This window comes from Zea mays, chromosome 1, assembly GCF_902167145.1.
Source record: "Zea mays cultivar B73 chromosome 1, Zm-B73-REFERENCE-NAM-5.0, whole genome shotgun sequence".
In the NCBI taxonomy this organism is placed as follows: domain Eukaryota; kingdom Viridiplantae; phylum Streptophyta; class Magnoliopsida; order Poales; family Poaceae; genus Zea; species Zea mays.
This window is the reverse complement of record NC_050096.1, coordinates 302,062,186-302,077,817: the sequence shown is the minus strand read 5'-3', so window position 1 is coordinate 302,077,817 and position 15,632 is coordinate 302,062,186. Positions and strand designations below refer to the sequence as shown.

General features: G+C 44.5%; 3 protein-coding genes across 6 annotated transcripts; 1 reads left to right on the top strand and 2 right to left on the bottom strand.

The window, feature by feature from the left end:
• Positions 1–456: 456 nt before the first annotated feature.
• LOC100279997 (Protein LAZ1) lies at positions 457–3,908 on the top strand. The gene is made up of 6 exons (NM_001152945.1): positions 457–811; positions 1,478–1,551; positions 2,364–2,513; positions 2,675–2,960; positions 3,125–3,358; positions 3,440–3,908. Exons 1-6 carry the CDS (start codon positions 659–661, stop codon positions 3,752–3,754), a joined length of 1,212 nt encoding a protein of 403 aa, NP_001146417.1. The 5' UTR covers positions 457–658; the 3' UTR covers positions 3,755–3,908.
• A 456-nt stretch (positions 3,909–4,364) lies between these two features.
• LOC100216718 (SPX domain-containing protein 4) lies at positions 4,365–7,109 on the bottom strand. Of its 2 annotated transcripts, none has more exons than XM_035964246.1 (3): positions 6,331–7,109; positions 5,256–5,415; positions 4,365–5,168 (listed from the first exon to the last, which is right to left on the bottom strand). In XM_035964246.1, exons 1-3 carry the CDS (start codon positions 7,033–7,035, stop codon positions 4,636–4,638), a joined length of 1,398 nt encoding a protein of 465 aa, XP_035820139.1. In that variant the 5' UTR covers positions 7,036–7,109; the 3' UTR covers positions 4,365–4,635. The 2 variants fall into 2 exon arrangements, with proteins under 2 accessions (XP_035820139.1, NP_001346416.1); NM_001359487.1 differs by having other exon boundaries at positions 4,468–5,168; positions 6,312–6,710.
• Positions 7,110–9,602: 2,493 nt separating this feature from the next.
• Positions 9,603–12,281, bottom strand: LOC100193746 (uncharacterized). Of its 3 annotated transcripts, NR_159678.1 has the most exons (8): positions 12,167–12,265; positions 11,984–12,063; positions 11,097–11,208; positions 10,862–10,995; positions 10,387–10,529; positions 10,205–10,276; positions 10,003–10,107; positions 9,603–9,928 (listed from the first exon to the last, which is right to left on the bottom strand). NR_159678.1 is itself a non-coding variant. In NM_001367038.1 (7 exons), exons 1-7 carry the CDS (start codon positions 12,231–12,233, stop codon positions 9,714–9,716), a joined length of 816 nt encoding a protein of 271 aa, NP_001353967.1. In that variant the 5' UTR covers positions 12,234–12,281; the 3' UTR covers positions 9,603–9,713. The 3 variants fall into 3 exon arrangements, 1 of the variants encoding a protein (NP_001353967.1); NM_001367038.1 differs by lacking the exon at positions 11,097–11,208 and having other exon boundaries at positions 12,167–12,281; NR_159679.1 differs by lacking the exons at positions 10,862–10,995; positions 11,097–11,208 and having other exon boundaries at positions 9,623–9,928; positions 12,167–12,254.
• Between the last annotated feature and the right edge of the window lie 3,351 nt (positions 12,282–15,632).

The window sequence follows — 15,632 nt, the reverse complement described above, 5'->3', positions numbered from 1 at the left end:
ATTAAATTATAAATTTTGATCTGTTTTTTGTAGGCCTTCAAGTATTGGATTGGAGGGGATGTAAAAAAGTACGCATCCGGATTCGGGTAGAATGTTTTCCGGTTAAGCTGCGAGGATAAAAGTAACAGTATGATTAGATGCTGGCATGACCCGCCTGTCGGGTGTCGGCTGAAGCGTCCATCCATCCATCCTCCAGCAGCAGCAGCAGCAATCCGCAGGAATTAACAGCCAGTAGTGTATTCCCAATCCCAAGTCCACTACCGCCGGGCACGGTTGATTCTTCAATTCCACGCCATGCACGGTTGATTCTTCAATTCCTTCTCGAACACCGGTCCACTTTTCAAATCTCCAGACAAATCAGAATTCAAAAATTAAACCAGAAACCGGACGCGAAAAACCGATGCTATTAACGCTGACTGTTAACCCCTCTCCGTCCGCTACCTTTCTTTCCCTCTTCCGTCTTCCCCAACCCAACCACCCGCACCAAGCCGACCCAGAGAGAGGAGAGCCTGCTTGCCTGCCTGGGCTGGACTCCCCCTTCGCCTCCTCCTCGTCCGATCGGCCCCGCCCCGCCTAGCTGCTGCTGCTGCTGCTGCTGCTGCTGCGCGCGCGCCGCGGCGGGACCCGGGAGGAGCGCCGGTGGTGGTGGCCGGGCCCGATGGAGTGGGCGTCGGCGGCGTACACGGCTGCGGCGCTGGTGTGCGCCGCGGCGGCGAGCGTGGTCGCGCTCGCGCACATCTACCGCCACCTCCTCCACTACGCCGAGCCCATCTACCAGCGGTTCATCGTCCGCATCATATTCATGGTCCCGGTAACGCTCTCCGCCCGCCGCTCACACCCACAACAAACCCTCGCCGCCAAGGGCGCCCTCGCGCCAGATCTGTCGCCCGCCTTCGCGGGAGCTTTTCCGTATCGGGTGAGCTCGAGGGGTAGGGCCCGGTCTGGGTTAGTTTCCTGGAGAGGTTCCCGTGAATGTTAGGCTGCGACTGCGATGGAATTGAAGTACAAGTACTCGGTGGAAAGCTTTGCTGGTGCATATGATTCTGATCAGAAGGTGAATATAGAGCCACCACCGTGCGCTTTGATGCGTGCAACTGAATTCACTGATGTTCTGCCTAGAGCGCATCTGATCAGTGTGGATTTCCGCAACTTGTAGTTTTGTCCCGAGTGTTATGTTTGGGTCATAGGATATGTATTAACGTGTTTACATTCGCTCTATAGTTATGATCCACAAGTGGATCTATCTGCTGCAGCTGTAAGATGGCTTGCAGTTTGGGAAATGTAAAAGCAAGAGTAATCATTTGGTACAATTTCTGCAACACTAATGCCAAACTTCCAGCTTGGAAAATACGAACACTTGGTCAATTATTCATTTGCACTGTTTGCCCTTGTGTCTCTTCGCTTTTGTCTACAAGCCATTTGTATGTCTATTGCATATTTCATTATGTTGACCCCAAATGCATGTGCTATTCTGCAGGTATATGCTGTGATGTCATTCCTTTCCCTTATCCTCCCTGACAACGCGATATATTTTAATTCTATTCGAGAGATGTAAGTTCTACTTGTAAGCTGACCTCTCTTGTCAATTCATATGAACTTTTTACTTCAATGTGGCATTATGGCTTCTACTTTTGCCCACTGTTGAAATGTGTAATGTTCTATTCCATGATTCTGTCTAATTGTATAAACAGCAAAACAAGAAGTAAGAACTGGCAGAAACTTTCCATAATCCAATTCACACGCAGTTTCAACATATCAGTAGTATGTATGAAATGCTCATGGTTTTATATACTATAAATACGTCAACAACTGTGGTGGTAATCTTTGATGATCTCTAATAAATGGAGTATCCAGTATTCTTTGTCAACTAGTGCACATGTGTCCAGTTTTATGAATATTGGTCTGATCCCATGGACATTTCATCAATTCATAAACAATGGAGAGTGCTTTATGCATTATAGAGCTTCCGTGCTTTGATTAATGTTTTCCTATCCTATGGTAAATTGGAGACAAGGTGGAGAAAATTTAACAGATGGCCACCTATGTAAAATTGCAAAAAGGATCTTCACGGGTCATAATTTGGTAGTATGCTCACCTATTTTTTCTAATCTAATATTTGATGCTAAGTCTGTCTTCACATGTCAATAACGTGGACTAGATTCTTATTACTCCTTTTGGTGCCTGTTAAGCTCTTGAACATGTCTACCAAAATAGTATAGTGCAAACCTTAGGCATTATTTGTCTTTATGTTTGTGTGAGTTTACCCATGTGCTTTTGGCTTTTTTGGTGCAATTGCAGACATTCTTACAACTAGCAATTTCAAAATCATCATTTTCTGAAATGTCACATCCATGTTATTTCAGATATGATGCTTGGGTCATCTACAATTTTCTCTCACTCTGCTTGGCATGGGTGGGAGGTCCTGGTGCTGTGGTGGTAAGCTTGAGTGGCCGAACCCTGAAACCGTCGTGGATTCTGATGACTTGCTGTTATCCAGCTATTCCTCTAGATGGGTGCGTAAGTGTCCTTGCTCCATTACCAAGTAACTACTACAGTTTTTTTTAAAAAAAAATTATGTGCTATTGCTCAATAGTAAGTGATTAGTTTGTCTACTCTACCATATTTTGTGATTATTATGAAAGTGCTGTCTAACAAAATCTATGGTCTTGAACAGGCGTTTTATACGAAGATGCAAACAAGGTTGCTTGCAGTTTGTGATTCTCAAGCCTATTTTGGTTGTTATCACTTTTATACTTTACGCGAAAGGAAAATACAAAGATGGCAACTTCAGTGTCAACCAATCCTATCTCTACATAACTATCATATATACAATCTCATACTCGATGGCTTTGTATGCCCTTGCATTGTTCTATGCGGCTTGCAGAGATCTACTTCGGCCATATAATCCTGTCCCAAAATTCATCATGATAAAATCAGTGGTGTTTCTCACATATTGGCAGGTAAATATTATTCAACTATTTCCCCTCTTCACACTTGCTTGTATGTAACATCGGCCCTCGTATTTACTAAACTAAATCTGGAACTGTATTTATGTTTGCAATGGCTTTGCCAATATTTTTTATGCGGTATCCAAACCACAAATTGAACCCCTTTTTTTTTGCAGGGTGTCCTGGTTTTCCTTGCTGCAAAATCTCGATTTATCAAGAATGCTGATAAGGCTGCTGATCTTCAGAACTTTGTGTTGTGTGTTGAGATGCTAATAGCAGCCATTGGTCACTTATTTGCCTTCCCCTACAAGGAATATGCAGGTCCGAATGCCCGCCCTTCAGGTGGTTTCAGAGAAAGCCTTCTTCATGCTTTGAAATTCAATGATTTCTACCATGACACTGTTCACCAGGTAACCAGGATCTTTCACACTCTAATACCCTAATAACATTGTAGCATTTATTTTGTCTGATCAAACCCCATTCTCATGCAGTTTGCTCCTACATACAATGAATATGTGCTCTACAATCACAATGAGGGAGACAATGCAGAAACGAAATTTCCCTCAGGGAGCACTGCCACAAGTGGGCAGGGTGTGGAGTTGGCTGGCATTACCGTTGTGGCTTCAAACAGTCCAGTGACATCAAGTGTATCATGCAACCAGGCAGATCAGGAAGAGACAATGACAACCCCAATCAAGGACAAAGTCGATCCTGGAGGGCTTTATGATCTCACAGAATTGCTTGATGTGGATTTGTCTAGCTACCCAGACAAGGTTCCTGCAATCACCGATGTAAGAAAACAATGACCAAGCTTGATGAGATGTACTATTAGTAGGGTTGCAAACTTGCAATTGGGGGGAAATTGTGATTTTGTCGAAGAGTTGCCATAGTTAACATTTGTAAAAATGTGTGTATTACTTGGTCTGATTTTCCCCCATTCAATGGGGTTTATTCATTGTCAAAAGCTGCTGCCACATGGCCTCCCTCACCCCTGCTCTTTACTAACTGTAAATTGTTGCTCAAGGTGAACTTTAGGTGTCAAGGGGACTCCATACTAATACAATATTCTGGGTTTCTGATGGAGTATTTTCCGATTTTACTCTCCTATATAGGGCCTGTTTGGCACTAGCTTACAGATCCATGTTGGATCTACATTTTTTTAGACAAATAAAGTGGTTTAAATTTTTTGTGTTTGATTCAAACTATAAACAAAATGAGTCATACATATATTTGTTGAAGCTACAAATATTCGGCTCTCAAATAGTCACGGATTTCCTGAAGGTTCTGCTGAACAAGGCCCTAATGTCGGTTATTCTGTGCACGAATAAACAACCAATTGTAACCGTCAAAACTTACATGGCGCTTATGAAGTACTGACATGGTGGTCCCTGTAGTGTCAACACAACAAAAACATAATAGATCCAACATGCTGATTACGATCATAGCTCTTATCAAGTGTCAAACTTCTGGCAACTGGCATGCTGTCAACACGATAGGAACATGATAAATCCAACATCCCATATACTCTTTACCCATTAATTAAGGAAAAAGAAGAAAAATGAAACTGCGCCACCAGGGAGTCATTGCATATGTGTCACTTCAAAAGAGGGTTAACCAGCAAGATTATTAGCATTTACACTTATCAATGGTTATTGTCTTATTGAACAGCGTGTGGGAAAAAAACTGTTTATTCATCAGTCGGCTCGCCTTGTGCATTCTGTTCCCCTTGGGCAGCATTCTGGTCCCTCGAATTTGATTGCACCTCCTTATCATCCTTCCCAGCATCCTGAATCTGGGAGTCCGTTGAGGAATCTGACAGTGAGCTCTCAGAAGTGATGGCACCCGAGCAGGGTTCGCCATCCTCGCCGTGGAAGAACCTAGACAGAGACAGGGGGTTGTAAGTAGAGCTGGCTCTCCGAAGGCCCTGTATCGCCTTCATAGCTGCGAGTGTGCTTCGGTAAACATCGACGGTTTCCACATCGCGGGACGATGTCGGGTCACACCTAGCCACATCGTGCGGTTCTAGATTCGAGGATGAACTAGGCTCAAGAACCTCTGCTTCGACCGGGAAAAGTAGTTCGAGGTTAGCCTCGCATTCTCGGACAAGCCTTGTTAAAGGTTCGGTTGTGAAAAATGGCTGGTGACGAACACGCTGAGTGAAAGGCAGGCTAAGCACGCCACCTGTTCTCTTGTCATACTTCTTCAGTATCTTCACTAGTCCTGCATGTACAGCATGTAATGCACATCAGAAGCCAGGCATCACTGCAAGAACACTTCAGATTGGCCAACTCGGTATGATGTGCTAACCAGCAAAATTTAGGGAGCTGTAGGTTTGCAGAAGAATCATTTCACCATGTATGATCACAAAATCCTTACGTATCTCTAACATTTCTTCGGTAAATTCACTCCTGGATGTAAAAGCGTCATTCTTCTTAGCTTTGACGCGCTCAATCCTCTCCTTGAGCACCTTAGGGAAACAAGGACAGAAAGTGTTAGAATGACATCTCCAATGCAAGGAAGCGCCAAAGAAACACAACTAACTGATAAATAAGGGACCTGGATAGCTGTACTGTATAATCACATTGTCTCATAAATAACGGGGGAGAAAAGGACACATCGTTGTGACATTTCCTCCCAACATTCGATGAAAACCATTCTCTTTATCAAAAAAAGAAAAAAAAACATTTCTACAATGGTTGCCGATGCTTTTATGATAGTCTTTCATCTACGGCATCAAAACGTTCTAATATCTAAAGCAACAGCAATTTGCCAATATTTTAGCAATTATTAAGGTATCCAGCACCAGAACTTAATCGCATAAATTTTTCAATATAGCTCGTGTTGTGGAAAAAAAAATAAGTAAAATTGTCCAGCGGCATGCTCGCGTCATTGCAAAAACAGAGTGGGTCATTCGAGTTGGTTCCGTGTTGAATTGAGCTAGCATGCCTAAGTTCATTGATCTTATGCAAACTCGAGATATTTAAGGCCATTACATGGATGTGATGTATACTATTACTGCACAAATAGATTTGGCCTAGCAAATGTGCTCCTTTGGTAAGCATCGAGCAACACAAAGGATTGCAGCTTTGCAGGTATCCAAGAAGACATGTACGACGAAGGTACCAAAATTACAGTAGACTAAGCCCTGCCCAGATTGCTACATAATCTGCACGTACTTAACAGCCAGAGGCAGCATATGTTAAAACTTACTCATGATGGTGATTTAGCCATTAGTACATAAACCTACTGGACATGCCGTAAAAAAATCAATGAATCAAGGGAGCAACAGGGGATCGGGAGCAACTCCGACATCAACTGGAGATGTGGTCAGATTCAGGAGCGGTGGCAAGATTTGGCGCGCACCTGGAGGCGGATGACGTACCACTCCTCCCTCTCGATGTAGAACTCGTTGAGCTTGTGCAGCTCCGCGTCGAGGATGCTGGCGAACCAGTTGGCCAGGTTGACGTTCCCGTGCGCGGCGGCAGGAGCCCCCGGCCCCTCGGCGTCGGCGGCGGCGGGGGCAGGAGGAGGGAGAGGAGGGGCCGCTGCGGGCTCGCGTGGCACCAGGTTCTTGATGAGCTTCTTGAGGGCCTTGTAGGCGAGGTACTTGTCCCTCCACGCCGGCAGCGTCTCCTCCAGGTGGTTCCGGAAATCCTTCCCGAACTTCATCACACGGAGGATGGGGCCGCGGCTCTCCCACACGACAGACGATCGGATTCGTCGCTCCTGCCTTCTTATAGAGGGTCCCCTCCTCGGTGGGAGCGGAGGAGAGGAGGGAGGACGACGACGGCGAGGGGAGAGGGAGACGAGGGCACTCGTCGTCTCCAGTGGAGGAGAGGCGGAGGGGATGATGATTGGGGGTGTTGGGTCGCTGTCGGGTGGGTCCCGGACGGGGGATATTCGCCTTGTGAGTCCGCGTCGTCTTCCCCTCGGCGCCTGCGTAGCCCTGCCGGCTGCCGCCCGGTTTTTGTTTTATTTTATTTTTATTGTGTCTCCCCTCGTATTTGTACGGCGTGATGGCATCTTCTCTGCTCCTGCTTCGGATCTCTCTCTGGCCCGCCAAGAAATCCCGTCCTGCACGCTGCATTGCATGGATGATGATAATAACATGGCGAATCTTCCATGAACTGGCACAAGCCAATGGAATCGAAAGAACAGAAAGGAATCCTCTCTCTCACTCTCAGAAAGGAAAGGACAGGAACAAAGAGAGATTGATGGGACGAGATGAGTAATTAATAAAAGCTGGTGAAGCAAGGCCCAGATGGACAGTTGTTCTGCTTGGGCCTGGCCCATGTGAAACCGGTCCGCTACGGGAAGATAAGCTCTGCCCGCCGGATCCGAACAGGGAGATGTGCTTCCTGAATCCTGATAAGACGAGACGCAGTGCAGGATGACTGGATGAGATCGAGGCAGCCCGCAGCCGGCATGGGCGCTATTGACGCATGCACTGGCTGACTCTGGCCTCTGCGCGCGTGTGCCTAGTCGACGGGTCAATCCTAAATTATACTACCAAAATTACTGAATTGACAAATCAGAGTAAATTGAATCAAACTTTTATGCTCTACTATCTGACAACACTAATTTTGGTGACCCCTCATAACAAAACCATACTGTAGGGGAAGGCTAAGGGGTTCCATTAGTTCTAAGACTAAAGTTTATAGTCTCTATTATATTTGGTTACATGGACTAAAGAGAAGTTTGAATACACTAAGATAATACTTAGTTAGCCAAAAATTGCTAATAAAATTAGCTAGCTAACTATTAACTAATTTACTAAAAATAGATAATAGCTAAACTATTAACTAAGGTGTTTTGATGTCTCCGACTAATTTTAGTCACTAAGGGGGTGTTTGGTTGCTCCTGCTAAAGTTTAGCCCGGGTCACATCAAACGTTTGACTTTTAAATAGGAGTATGAAATATATACCCAACCAACTGGACTAGATTCGTCTCGTCTTTTAATCTTCGGCTGACAAATTAGTTTTATAATCCGACTACATTTAATACCCGGAACGGAGGTTCAAACATTCGATGGGACATGGGCTAAATTTTAGCGGGGTGTAACCAAACACCCCCTAACTATTAGCTCTAGTACATTCAAACATCCCATAAATAGATTATAAACACATTAACTACAATATACAAAGACTAAAATACCCTTTACTTTGGCGCCAGTTTCTATCCGATGCAATTCACCAAGCGCCAACAAGAGTAAGGGAGTGTTTGGTTAGAGGGACTAAAGATTAGTCTCTAGTTTTTAGTCTCATTTTTTTGCCAAACACTAGGGTGGTGTTTGGTTAGAGGGACTAAATATTAGTCTCTAGTTTTTAGTCCCTTTTAGTCTCTTTTTTGCCAAACACTAGACTAAAATATGGACTAAAATGATTTAGTCTTTAGTCCTTCACATAGGTGCTAAAAGAGACTAAAAGCCCATAATTATCATGTTGCCCTTACCTTTTTTATAGATAACTAATATTATGAGTATATTCTAAGGGTATTTGAGTCTTTGGACAGTGTATATATTTAATGACTTTAGAATCTATTTAGTCCCTAAAACCAAACATATATGGACTAAAGTTTAGTCCTAGGACTAAAGTTTAGTCCTAGGACTAATTGAAACCAAACATGCCCTAGATCTAAAATATGGACTAAAATAATTTAGTCTTTAGTCCTTCACATATGTGCTAAAAGGGACTAAACTATATTAATTTTTACCCCTCATTTAATTCAATGTACTAATAACAGAAGAATGTTAAAGGTCATTTTAGTCTTTTTATGAGCCATTTAGTATATTCTTACTAACTTTAGCCTCTAGAACCAAACATGTTAGGGACTAAACTTTAGTCCCTAGACTAAAGAAACCAAACATGGCCTGATTAATGAGGGCAAGTATAGGGAAAAAATTGATTTAGTCTCCTTTAGGCCTTTAGCCACCAAAGACTAGAGACTAAGGCCCTGTTTGGTTCCATTAGTCCTAGGACTAAATTTTAGTCCAGGGACTAAAATTTAGTCCGTACCCTGTTTGGTTGTAGGGACTAAACAGATTTTAAATACATTAAATACAACACATAAAGACCAAAATGGCCCTTTTTTGTTTGACACCAGTTTTCTAGCAAGAGTAATTAGAGTAAATGTTGCCCTTTAGTCCCTTTTAGCACCTATGTGAGGGACTACAGACTAAAACCAATTAGTCCCTACTTTAGTCCTTCCGTTTGGCAAATTAGAGACTAAACAGGACTAAAAACCAGAGACTAAAGGTTAGTCTCTCTAACCAAACGGGGCCTAAGGGTTTGTTTGTTTCTAAAGACTAATTTAATTCTTCCATTTTATTCTATTTTAGTCCTTAAATTGCTAAATACTAAAACTAAAACTTTATTTTAGTTTCCATATTTAGCAAATATTTAGCAATTTAGGGACTAAAAATTAGTCCATAAAAACCAAACACACCTTAAACTGATTTAGTCCTTTCTTTAGTCCTTATGGTTGTTAAAAGACTAAAAAAGACTAAAATAGAGGGACTAAAAATTAGTCCATGTAACCGAACACTCCCTAAAGAAATGCAGAAAGCCAAAAGCAGATACTGAGAGCAGCACGCTTAAGCCTGCATAGATCACCTCGCTGGGCTGCATGCTTAAGCCATTATAAACCACCTCAGTGCATAAACAATCTTGCAACAGAATCAAACAGAATATCCCAAATAGAATCAGAGAAACAAAAAATCAAGTGTTTGGGGGAAATTGAACAAAATATGACTTAACAAAACCTACTCAAAAAATCATCCCCTCACTACTGCCACCGTCTGACTTCGTTTCCACAAAATCCGCCTCTTGTTTATTGCTAATAAGGTACACAAGATCACCCAGGTGCTGCACTTGCAGGCCCGTCTTCTCACACCCGTCGAAGAAGAGTGATTGATGACCCTTGCCGATTCTTCTGCGCCAGCTCATTAGAAACACCGGTGGTTTTGCAGATATTTGTGTCCCTGCCAAGTGAAAAAGAAACATTTCGCACAGCATCCTCTAATGATTTACAAGATCAAATTGGTTTAGAAAGTACCTGATTTGTCAGTGATGGTTATGCAGCCAGATTTGTGATCCTTCTGCTTGTACTCATTCAAAAGAAAGGACACTGTCTTGACCAAGTTGTCATACTGTTTGACATCTGAAATTAATATACATAGGTTATTCCACCACACGTTGAGATTAGAAGATCAGGTACCAAGAAATATAGATTTGAAAGCATATATTTGGTAACTTACAGAGTAGGATATCACTTGCAATGACAATGTCCCAATTTGGTGTGCAAACTGGAAATGGATCTCCCCACGTGTCTGTGTTAAAAAGAAACATAAGAATCCAATTATCTATCCTTCGAGATATATTAGAGAAAATAAAAAACTAGAAATTCATAGATTTTGTTTGGTATTATCAGATAACTTACGTCTAATATGAGGTAACACATCTAAGGCATTCGCTCTGCAATTGTAAGATATATTCTTTTCAATTTCGCCGTCATCATAATCAGAGGTTGTAATGTTCACCTCAAATGCCTTCCTAAGAAAGATCGCAAGCGCTCCTGTCCCACTATGTATGCAGAAAAACATGAATAAACAAAAAGGAATAAACATTTAAGTTGTAGAATACACATCATGTTCTTGTGACTACATTGGATAAAGTCTTGATAGAATGACAAAAAAACACAAAAGATGCCTCAAGTCAATGCTAGTAGCAAAGAAGAAAAATCCAAGAGAAGGATGGTCCATATTTTGAGTTACTTACTGAGCCCGACAGGGAAATAACAAGAGTAATTGTAAAACTTTTAGTCAGATATAAAGTGACCATTCGAACTGAATTGGTTAGAAAAGAAAGACAAAAAATTCTTCCATGTCATTAGAGTTAGAGCATAACATCCATACCTTCCTAATTCCAGGACTCGTCGTCCATCCAAAATTGACCGGTTCTTAACCAGCCAAGTAGCAAATGAAAATGTCCCCGGCCACAACAGGTTGGCGTTAAGCTCATGACATGAGAACTCCCTTACACTCAGTTTCTGTATGTCGATTTTTGAATGGTGAACAAAAAGATAGATATTAAAGAAAAAACACAACTTAGGGCAGCCCCACTTGTGTGGGGTCCAGGAAAGGGTCAGACCTATTAGGTCTATAGTACACGGCCTTTCCCTGCATTTGCAAGAGGCTTCCACAACTCAGACACAGGACCTTGTGGTCACAAGTCAGCAGCTTTCACTGCGTAATGGCTCAACCTAGATTGAGAAAAATATAATAATGCAATAAGAAATGACCATAATGAAAATGAAATCAATAAACTCACATCACTTTTGTTGAACAATAGTTATAAGCCAAGCAACCTTTGATATAGTAGAACTGAAATAGCCACTCCATTTTAATTTAAGCATGTGGATTTACTGACACAGCACCATGAACTCTAACGTAGGCTAAAATTCAAGTGCATCCAAGAATGTAGCAGCATATTGAGCAAGCAACAGATAGCCAGATACATATACTTTTGAAAAGTATGCTAAGCCCCTAACCAAATATGAACATCAATTAGTCCAGCCCAAATATTTAACGATATAAAAATCTTCCTCTGCCCATTACAGGATCATGATAGTAAGTATGCTTCGTACTGAATTAACAACCACTCTGTTTCTTATTCATTATTATACTTTGCAGAGTTTGGCGCAACATACTTCATGGGGAAGCTAAGCTGTCCGTAGTTTAACAATTGGAGGATTACTAAACTGAACCATAGCTGCTGCGTTTTGCATAACATAATGTAAGTGCCTCAGTGGAAAAAGAACACAGCACGTCGAAATACCAAAATATTCTTTACTCGTTTCTGCCCATCTAGGTATTACTTGTTCATCCATTCTCTAATATTAGGAAAATCCAAACTGAAACCCGAGAAGGCAAGAAACCTAGATAATACTGTGCTTCAAGACCCGGGCCTTTCCGGATTCCAGAGGAGCACCGTTCCTACATATGCGAGCCAAGACGGCCGAATCGTGGAAGTCATACCATGTCAGGGAAGTCGTGGACTCTCTCCTGATACTCCAACGCCACCGGCTTCTCCCCATCGGAGCAGATTTGCATCTCATCTTCAATCCCGCAGAAAAGACAGCACCGGCCGTTAGGAGCACGCAGTGAGCAACCTAGAGTGGAAGGTGGCGAGGGAGGTTGGAGTTGATTTGATGGTCATACCTCGGTCGTCGTCGCTGTCGTCGACTCCGTGGAAGAGATCGGCGGGGGAGAAGACGGCGGTATCCATGTGTGCTCTTCGCTGTTGAGGGTGGGAAGGGGAGGCCGAATGCGAGAGAAGCACCGGTCCACTGCCGTAGGGGAAGGTTTCTCGGCCCGGCTCTCGCATTCGGCCTGCAAATCTGCAATGACTGCGGCTGCGGACCCAGCCCGTCCAAACAAGGCACCTTGATTTCCACACTTCTTGCAAAAAAAAAGGAGAGAGAGAAGAAAAGCTTCATACAGTCAATCTGTGCTGTGCGCAAACTGAGTGAAACATACCGATGGTAACGGGAAAATCCCCGAATAACTTCCCATGCTCGTCCCGCGAAGAAAAAATTTCTCCACGAAAATCCACACGAACGCTCGCGGGAACATTTCTTCCCTATTTTTATTCCCCACGAGGATAAATCTCTAACGGGTCCTCGTCTCCGTTTAAATTATAAATTAGAACATATGTATTTTATTATTAATATAAAATATTATCACGTATACGTATTGTTATATATAAAAATACATAAAAACACATTTATAACATTGAGTGATCTTTTAACAATGTATTTATTTATTTTTATTATTAACTAGTACACGAAAACAACATCACGTGAAAGTTTAACGGGTCCCGCGGGAAACGGGATGGGGAATGCTTCCCCGTCCCCCATCCCCATTTACCCGTCGGGGGAAGAATTTTCTCCGTTTACATCCCCGTGGGGAAAGAAACTTCATCATCCCTTTCCCCTAAGAGCTAGTTTAGAAATCCAAAAGCTAGAGGGGATTAGAGGGGTTAAAACCCCTTATAGTCGTCTAGAGGGGGTGAATAGGTGAAACCTGAAATTTATAAACTTAAACTCGCACTAAGGTTGGGGTTAGCGTTAGAATTAAATCGGAGTTCGAAGATAGTTCTCCTTGCTTAAAGTTGATCAATCAATGCGGATAACGTTTGGGAGCAAACTCAAATCGATGTGAGCAAGGGAACTTTAGAGAGAGGAAAGAGGGAAAACAAATAATGTGGTAATCAACACAGGTGAACACGGTGATTTGTTTTACCGAGGTTCGGTTCCAACGAACCTAGTCCCCGTTGAGGAGAACACAAAGGCCAGGTCTATTCAACCCTTTTCCTCTCTCAAACGATCACTTAGATCGGATGAGCTTTCTCCTTAATCACTTGGGTCACTAAGACCTCGCATGGATCACCACACACTTAGACGTCTTTTGCTAGCTTTACAAAACACTTATGAGAATAAGAAAGGAGAAGGAGAAAGCAATCCAAGCAACAAGAGCAACAAATGAACACAAAACTCTCTCTCTGAAGTCACTAAGTGGTTGAGTTGATTTTGAGACTTGGAGAGGATTTGATCTTTGGAATGTGTCTTGGAGTGAATGCTACTGCTCTTGTATTGAATAGGAATTTCAGAAAACTTGGATGCCATTGAAGGAGGTGGTTGAGGGTATTTATAGCCTCCAACCACTTCCTAGTCATTAGTCGGTTTTGCTAGCGATGGGCACATCGGACAGTCCGGTGGCGCACCGGACATGTACTATTCACTGTCCGGTGCGCGCCACGTCAGCGTGCCTGTTGGGGTTTGGAGCGGTCGACCGTTGGAACCCTCTGTTCTCTAGGGGCACCAGACAGTCTGGTAGCACACCGGACATGTCCGGTGCGTTCTGACTAGGGATGAAAACGAACGGGAAATTTCCCGTCCCGACCCACTCCGTATTCCCATTTTGTCCCGACTATTTTCGTATTTCCGGGAAAATACGAAAACGGTACGAAAACGGGATGGGACCAACCGAAAACGGGTGCGAAAACAGTTAAGGTAGTTTCCCGCCCGTATTTCCGGTATCCCGTTTTGAGCCGGTATTTTCCCGTATTATCCCGCTTTACAGTAGACCGGAAAATCTATTTGGCATGGCCCGATTGGCCCACTTAGCCTCCCAGGCAGCTAGGCCCAAGCACGAAGCAATCCGCCTATGATGTTACTGCCTTACGGATGCACATACTGCTATTGTATTGTTGTTGGCCTATGGGTTGTGTCGCTGCTATAGATGTCCAAACAGTGCGGGCCGCCCATTTGGCCCGTGGCACGGCACGAATTTAGCCCGGTCCAAACCCGGCCCGGCACGGTTGGTTACGGGCCCGGGCCGGCACGACCCGTTTACCGGGCCGGGTATGGGCAGATACGGCGGCCCGCGGGCTTTGGCCCGGCCCGGCACGATAAATGGGTCGGCCCGACGGCGGCCCGTATATTTGACAACACAAGTGCAAGCAGCGCAGGCCCAATTCCATTAAATGGGCCGAAACCCTCTGCAAGTAGCGCAGGCCCGACGCTCGGCTCTCTGCATAACCCTAACCGGCTAACCCTATCCCCAACCGCCGACCCCGAGTCCCCATTCCCCAACCCCGACGCCCTCTCTGCTCTCGGTCTGGCGGCGGCGGCGCCATTTTCTCTCTGCCTCTCTGCCTTCCGCCCGACCGCCCCTCCCTGCTCGCCCTGTTCGTCGTCGTCGATCGTGCATCGTGCTCGCCCTCCTCGCCTCTGCGCCCTGCGGTCGAGTGGGGATCTCGTGCTCGGCTGCTCGCCCTGCTGCCTGCTGGCCTGCTCGTCGCCTCGTTGGTCCTGCTCGCCTGCTCGGACTGCTCCCCTCTGCGCCCTGCTCGTCGGTCATGCACAGTGCACTCGTGCTCGCTCTGCTCCTCACAGTCGTGCTCGGCTGCTCGCCTCTGCGCCCTGCGGACGGTTGGGGATCTCGTGCTCGGACTGCTCGCCTCTGCGCCCTGCTCGTCGGTCGTGCACTCGTGCTCGCCCTGCTCGTCAGTCGTTCTCGGCTGCTCGCCTCTGCGCCCTGCTCGTCGGTCGTGCACTCGTGCTCGCCCTGCTCGTCATTTCATATTTGTATTAATATGATATTATCTTGTGAATTGATAAATGAATTTTGTTGTCTTAATATATGTAAATAATATGTTATTATATGTGATTAATTCTGTTAAATGTATGTATTTATATACTGCTCTACTATTGGTTCGGGCCAGTGGCCGGCCCGGCACGTTGAGGCCCACCGGGCCAACAGGCCGGCCCGGCACGATTTTTCCCTGTTCGTGCCGGGTTTGGGCATGTCCCTAGGCACGTGGGCCAGCACGACCCGGTGAGAGCACCTAGAGGGGGGGTGAATAGGTGATCCTGTAACACTTAAAACTTAGGCCACAAAAACTTGGTTAAGTGTTAGCACAATAACCGCCAAGTGGCTAGAGAGGAATCTTCAACAAAACACAATAACCAACAAGATCAATCACAGAGATGGCACGGTGGTTATCCCGTGGTTCGGCCAAGACCAACGCTTGCCTACTCCACGTTGTGGCGTCCCAACGGACGAGGGTTGCAATCAACCCCTCTCAAGCGGTCCAAAGACCCACTTGAATACCACGGTGTTT

What these genes read in the sequence shown, in the direction of transcription:
- LOC100279997 (NM_001152945.1), top strand. Translation starts at nt 659, where the DNA reads ATGGAGTGGGCGTCGGCGGCGTACACGGCTGCGGCGCTGGTGTGCGCC. An exon ending in TTTAATTCTATTCGAGAGAT is followed by an intron (nt 1,552 to 2,363) that starts GTAAGTTCTACT and finishes ATGTTATTTCAG; the next exon opens with ATATGATGCTTGGGTCATCT. An exon ending in ACCATGACACTGTTCACCAG is followed by an intron (nt 3,359 to 3,439) that starts GTAACCAGGATC and finishes ATTCTCATGCAG; the next exon opens with TTTGCTCCTACATACAATGA.
- LOC100216718 (XM_035964246.1), bottom strand. Translation starts at nt 7,035, where the DNA reads ATGCAGCGTGCAGGACGGGATTTCTTGGCGGGCCAGAGAGAGATCCGA. An exon ending in TACATCGAGAGGGAGGAGTG is followed by an intron (nt 5,416 to 6,330) that starts GTACGTCATCCG and finishes TGTTTCCCTAAG; the next exon opens with GTGCTCAAGGAGAGGATTGA. An exon ending in CAGCTCCCTAAATTTTGCTG is followed by an intron (nt 5,169 to 5,255) that starts GTTAGCACATCA and finishes CTGTACATGCAG; the next exon opens with GACTAGTGAAGATACTGAAG.
- LOC100193746 (NM_001367038.1), bottom strand. Translation starts at nt 12,233, where the DNA reads ATGGATACCGCCGTCTTCTCCCCCGCCGATCTCTTCCACGGAGTCGAC. An exon ending in TGTGTTACCTCATATTAGAC is followed by an intron (nt 10,277 to 10,386) that starts GTAAGTTATCTG and finishes TTTTTAACACAG; the next exon opens with ACACGTGGGGAGATCCATTT. An exon ending in AACCATCACTGACAAATCAG is followed by an intron (nt 9,929 to 10,002) that starts GTACTTTCTAAA and finishes TTCACTTGGCAG; the next exon opens with GGACACAAATATCTGCAAAA.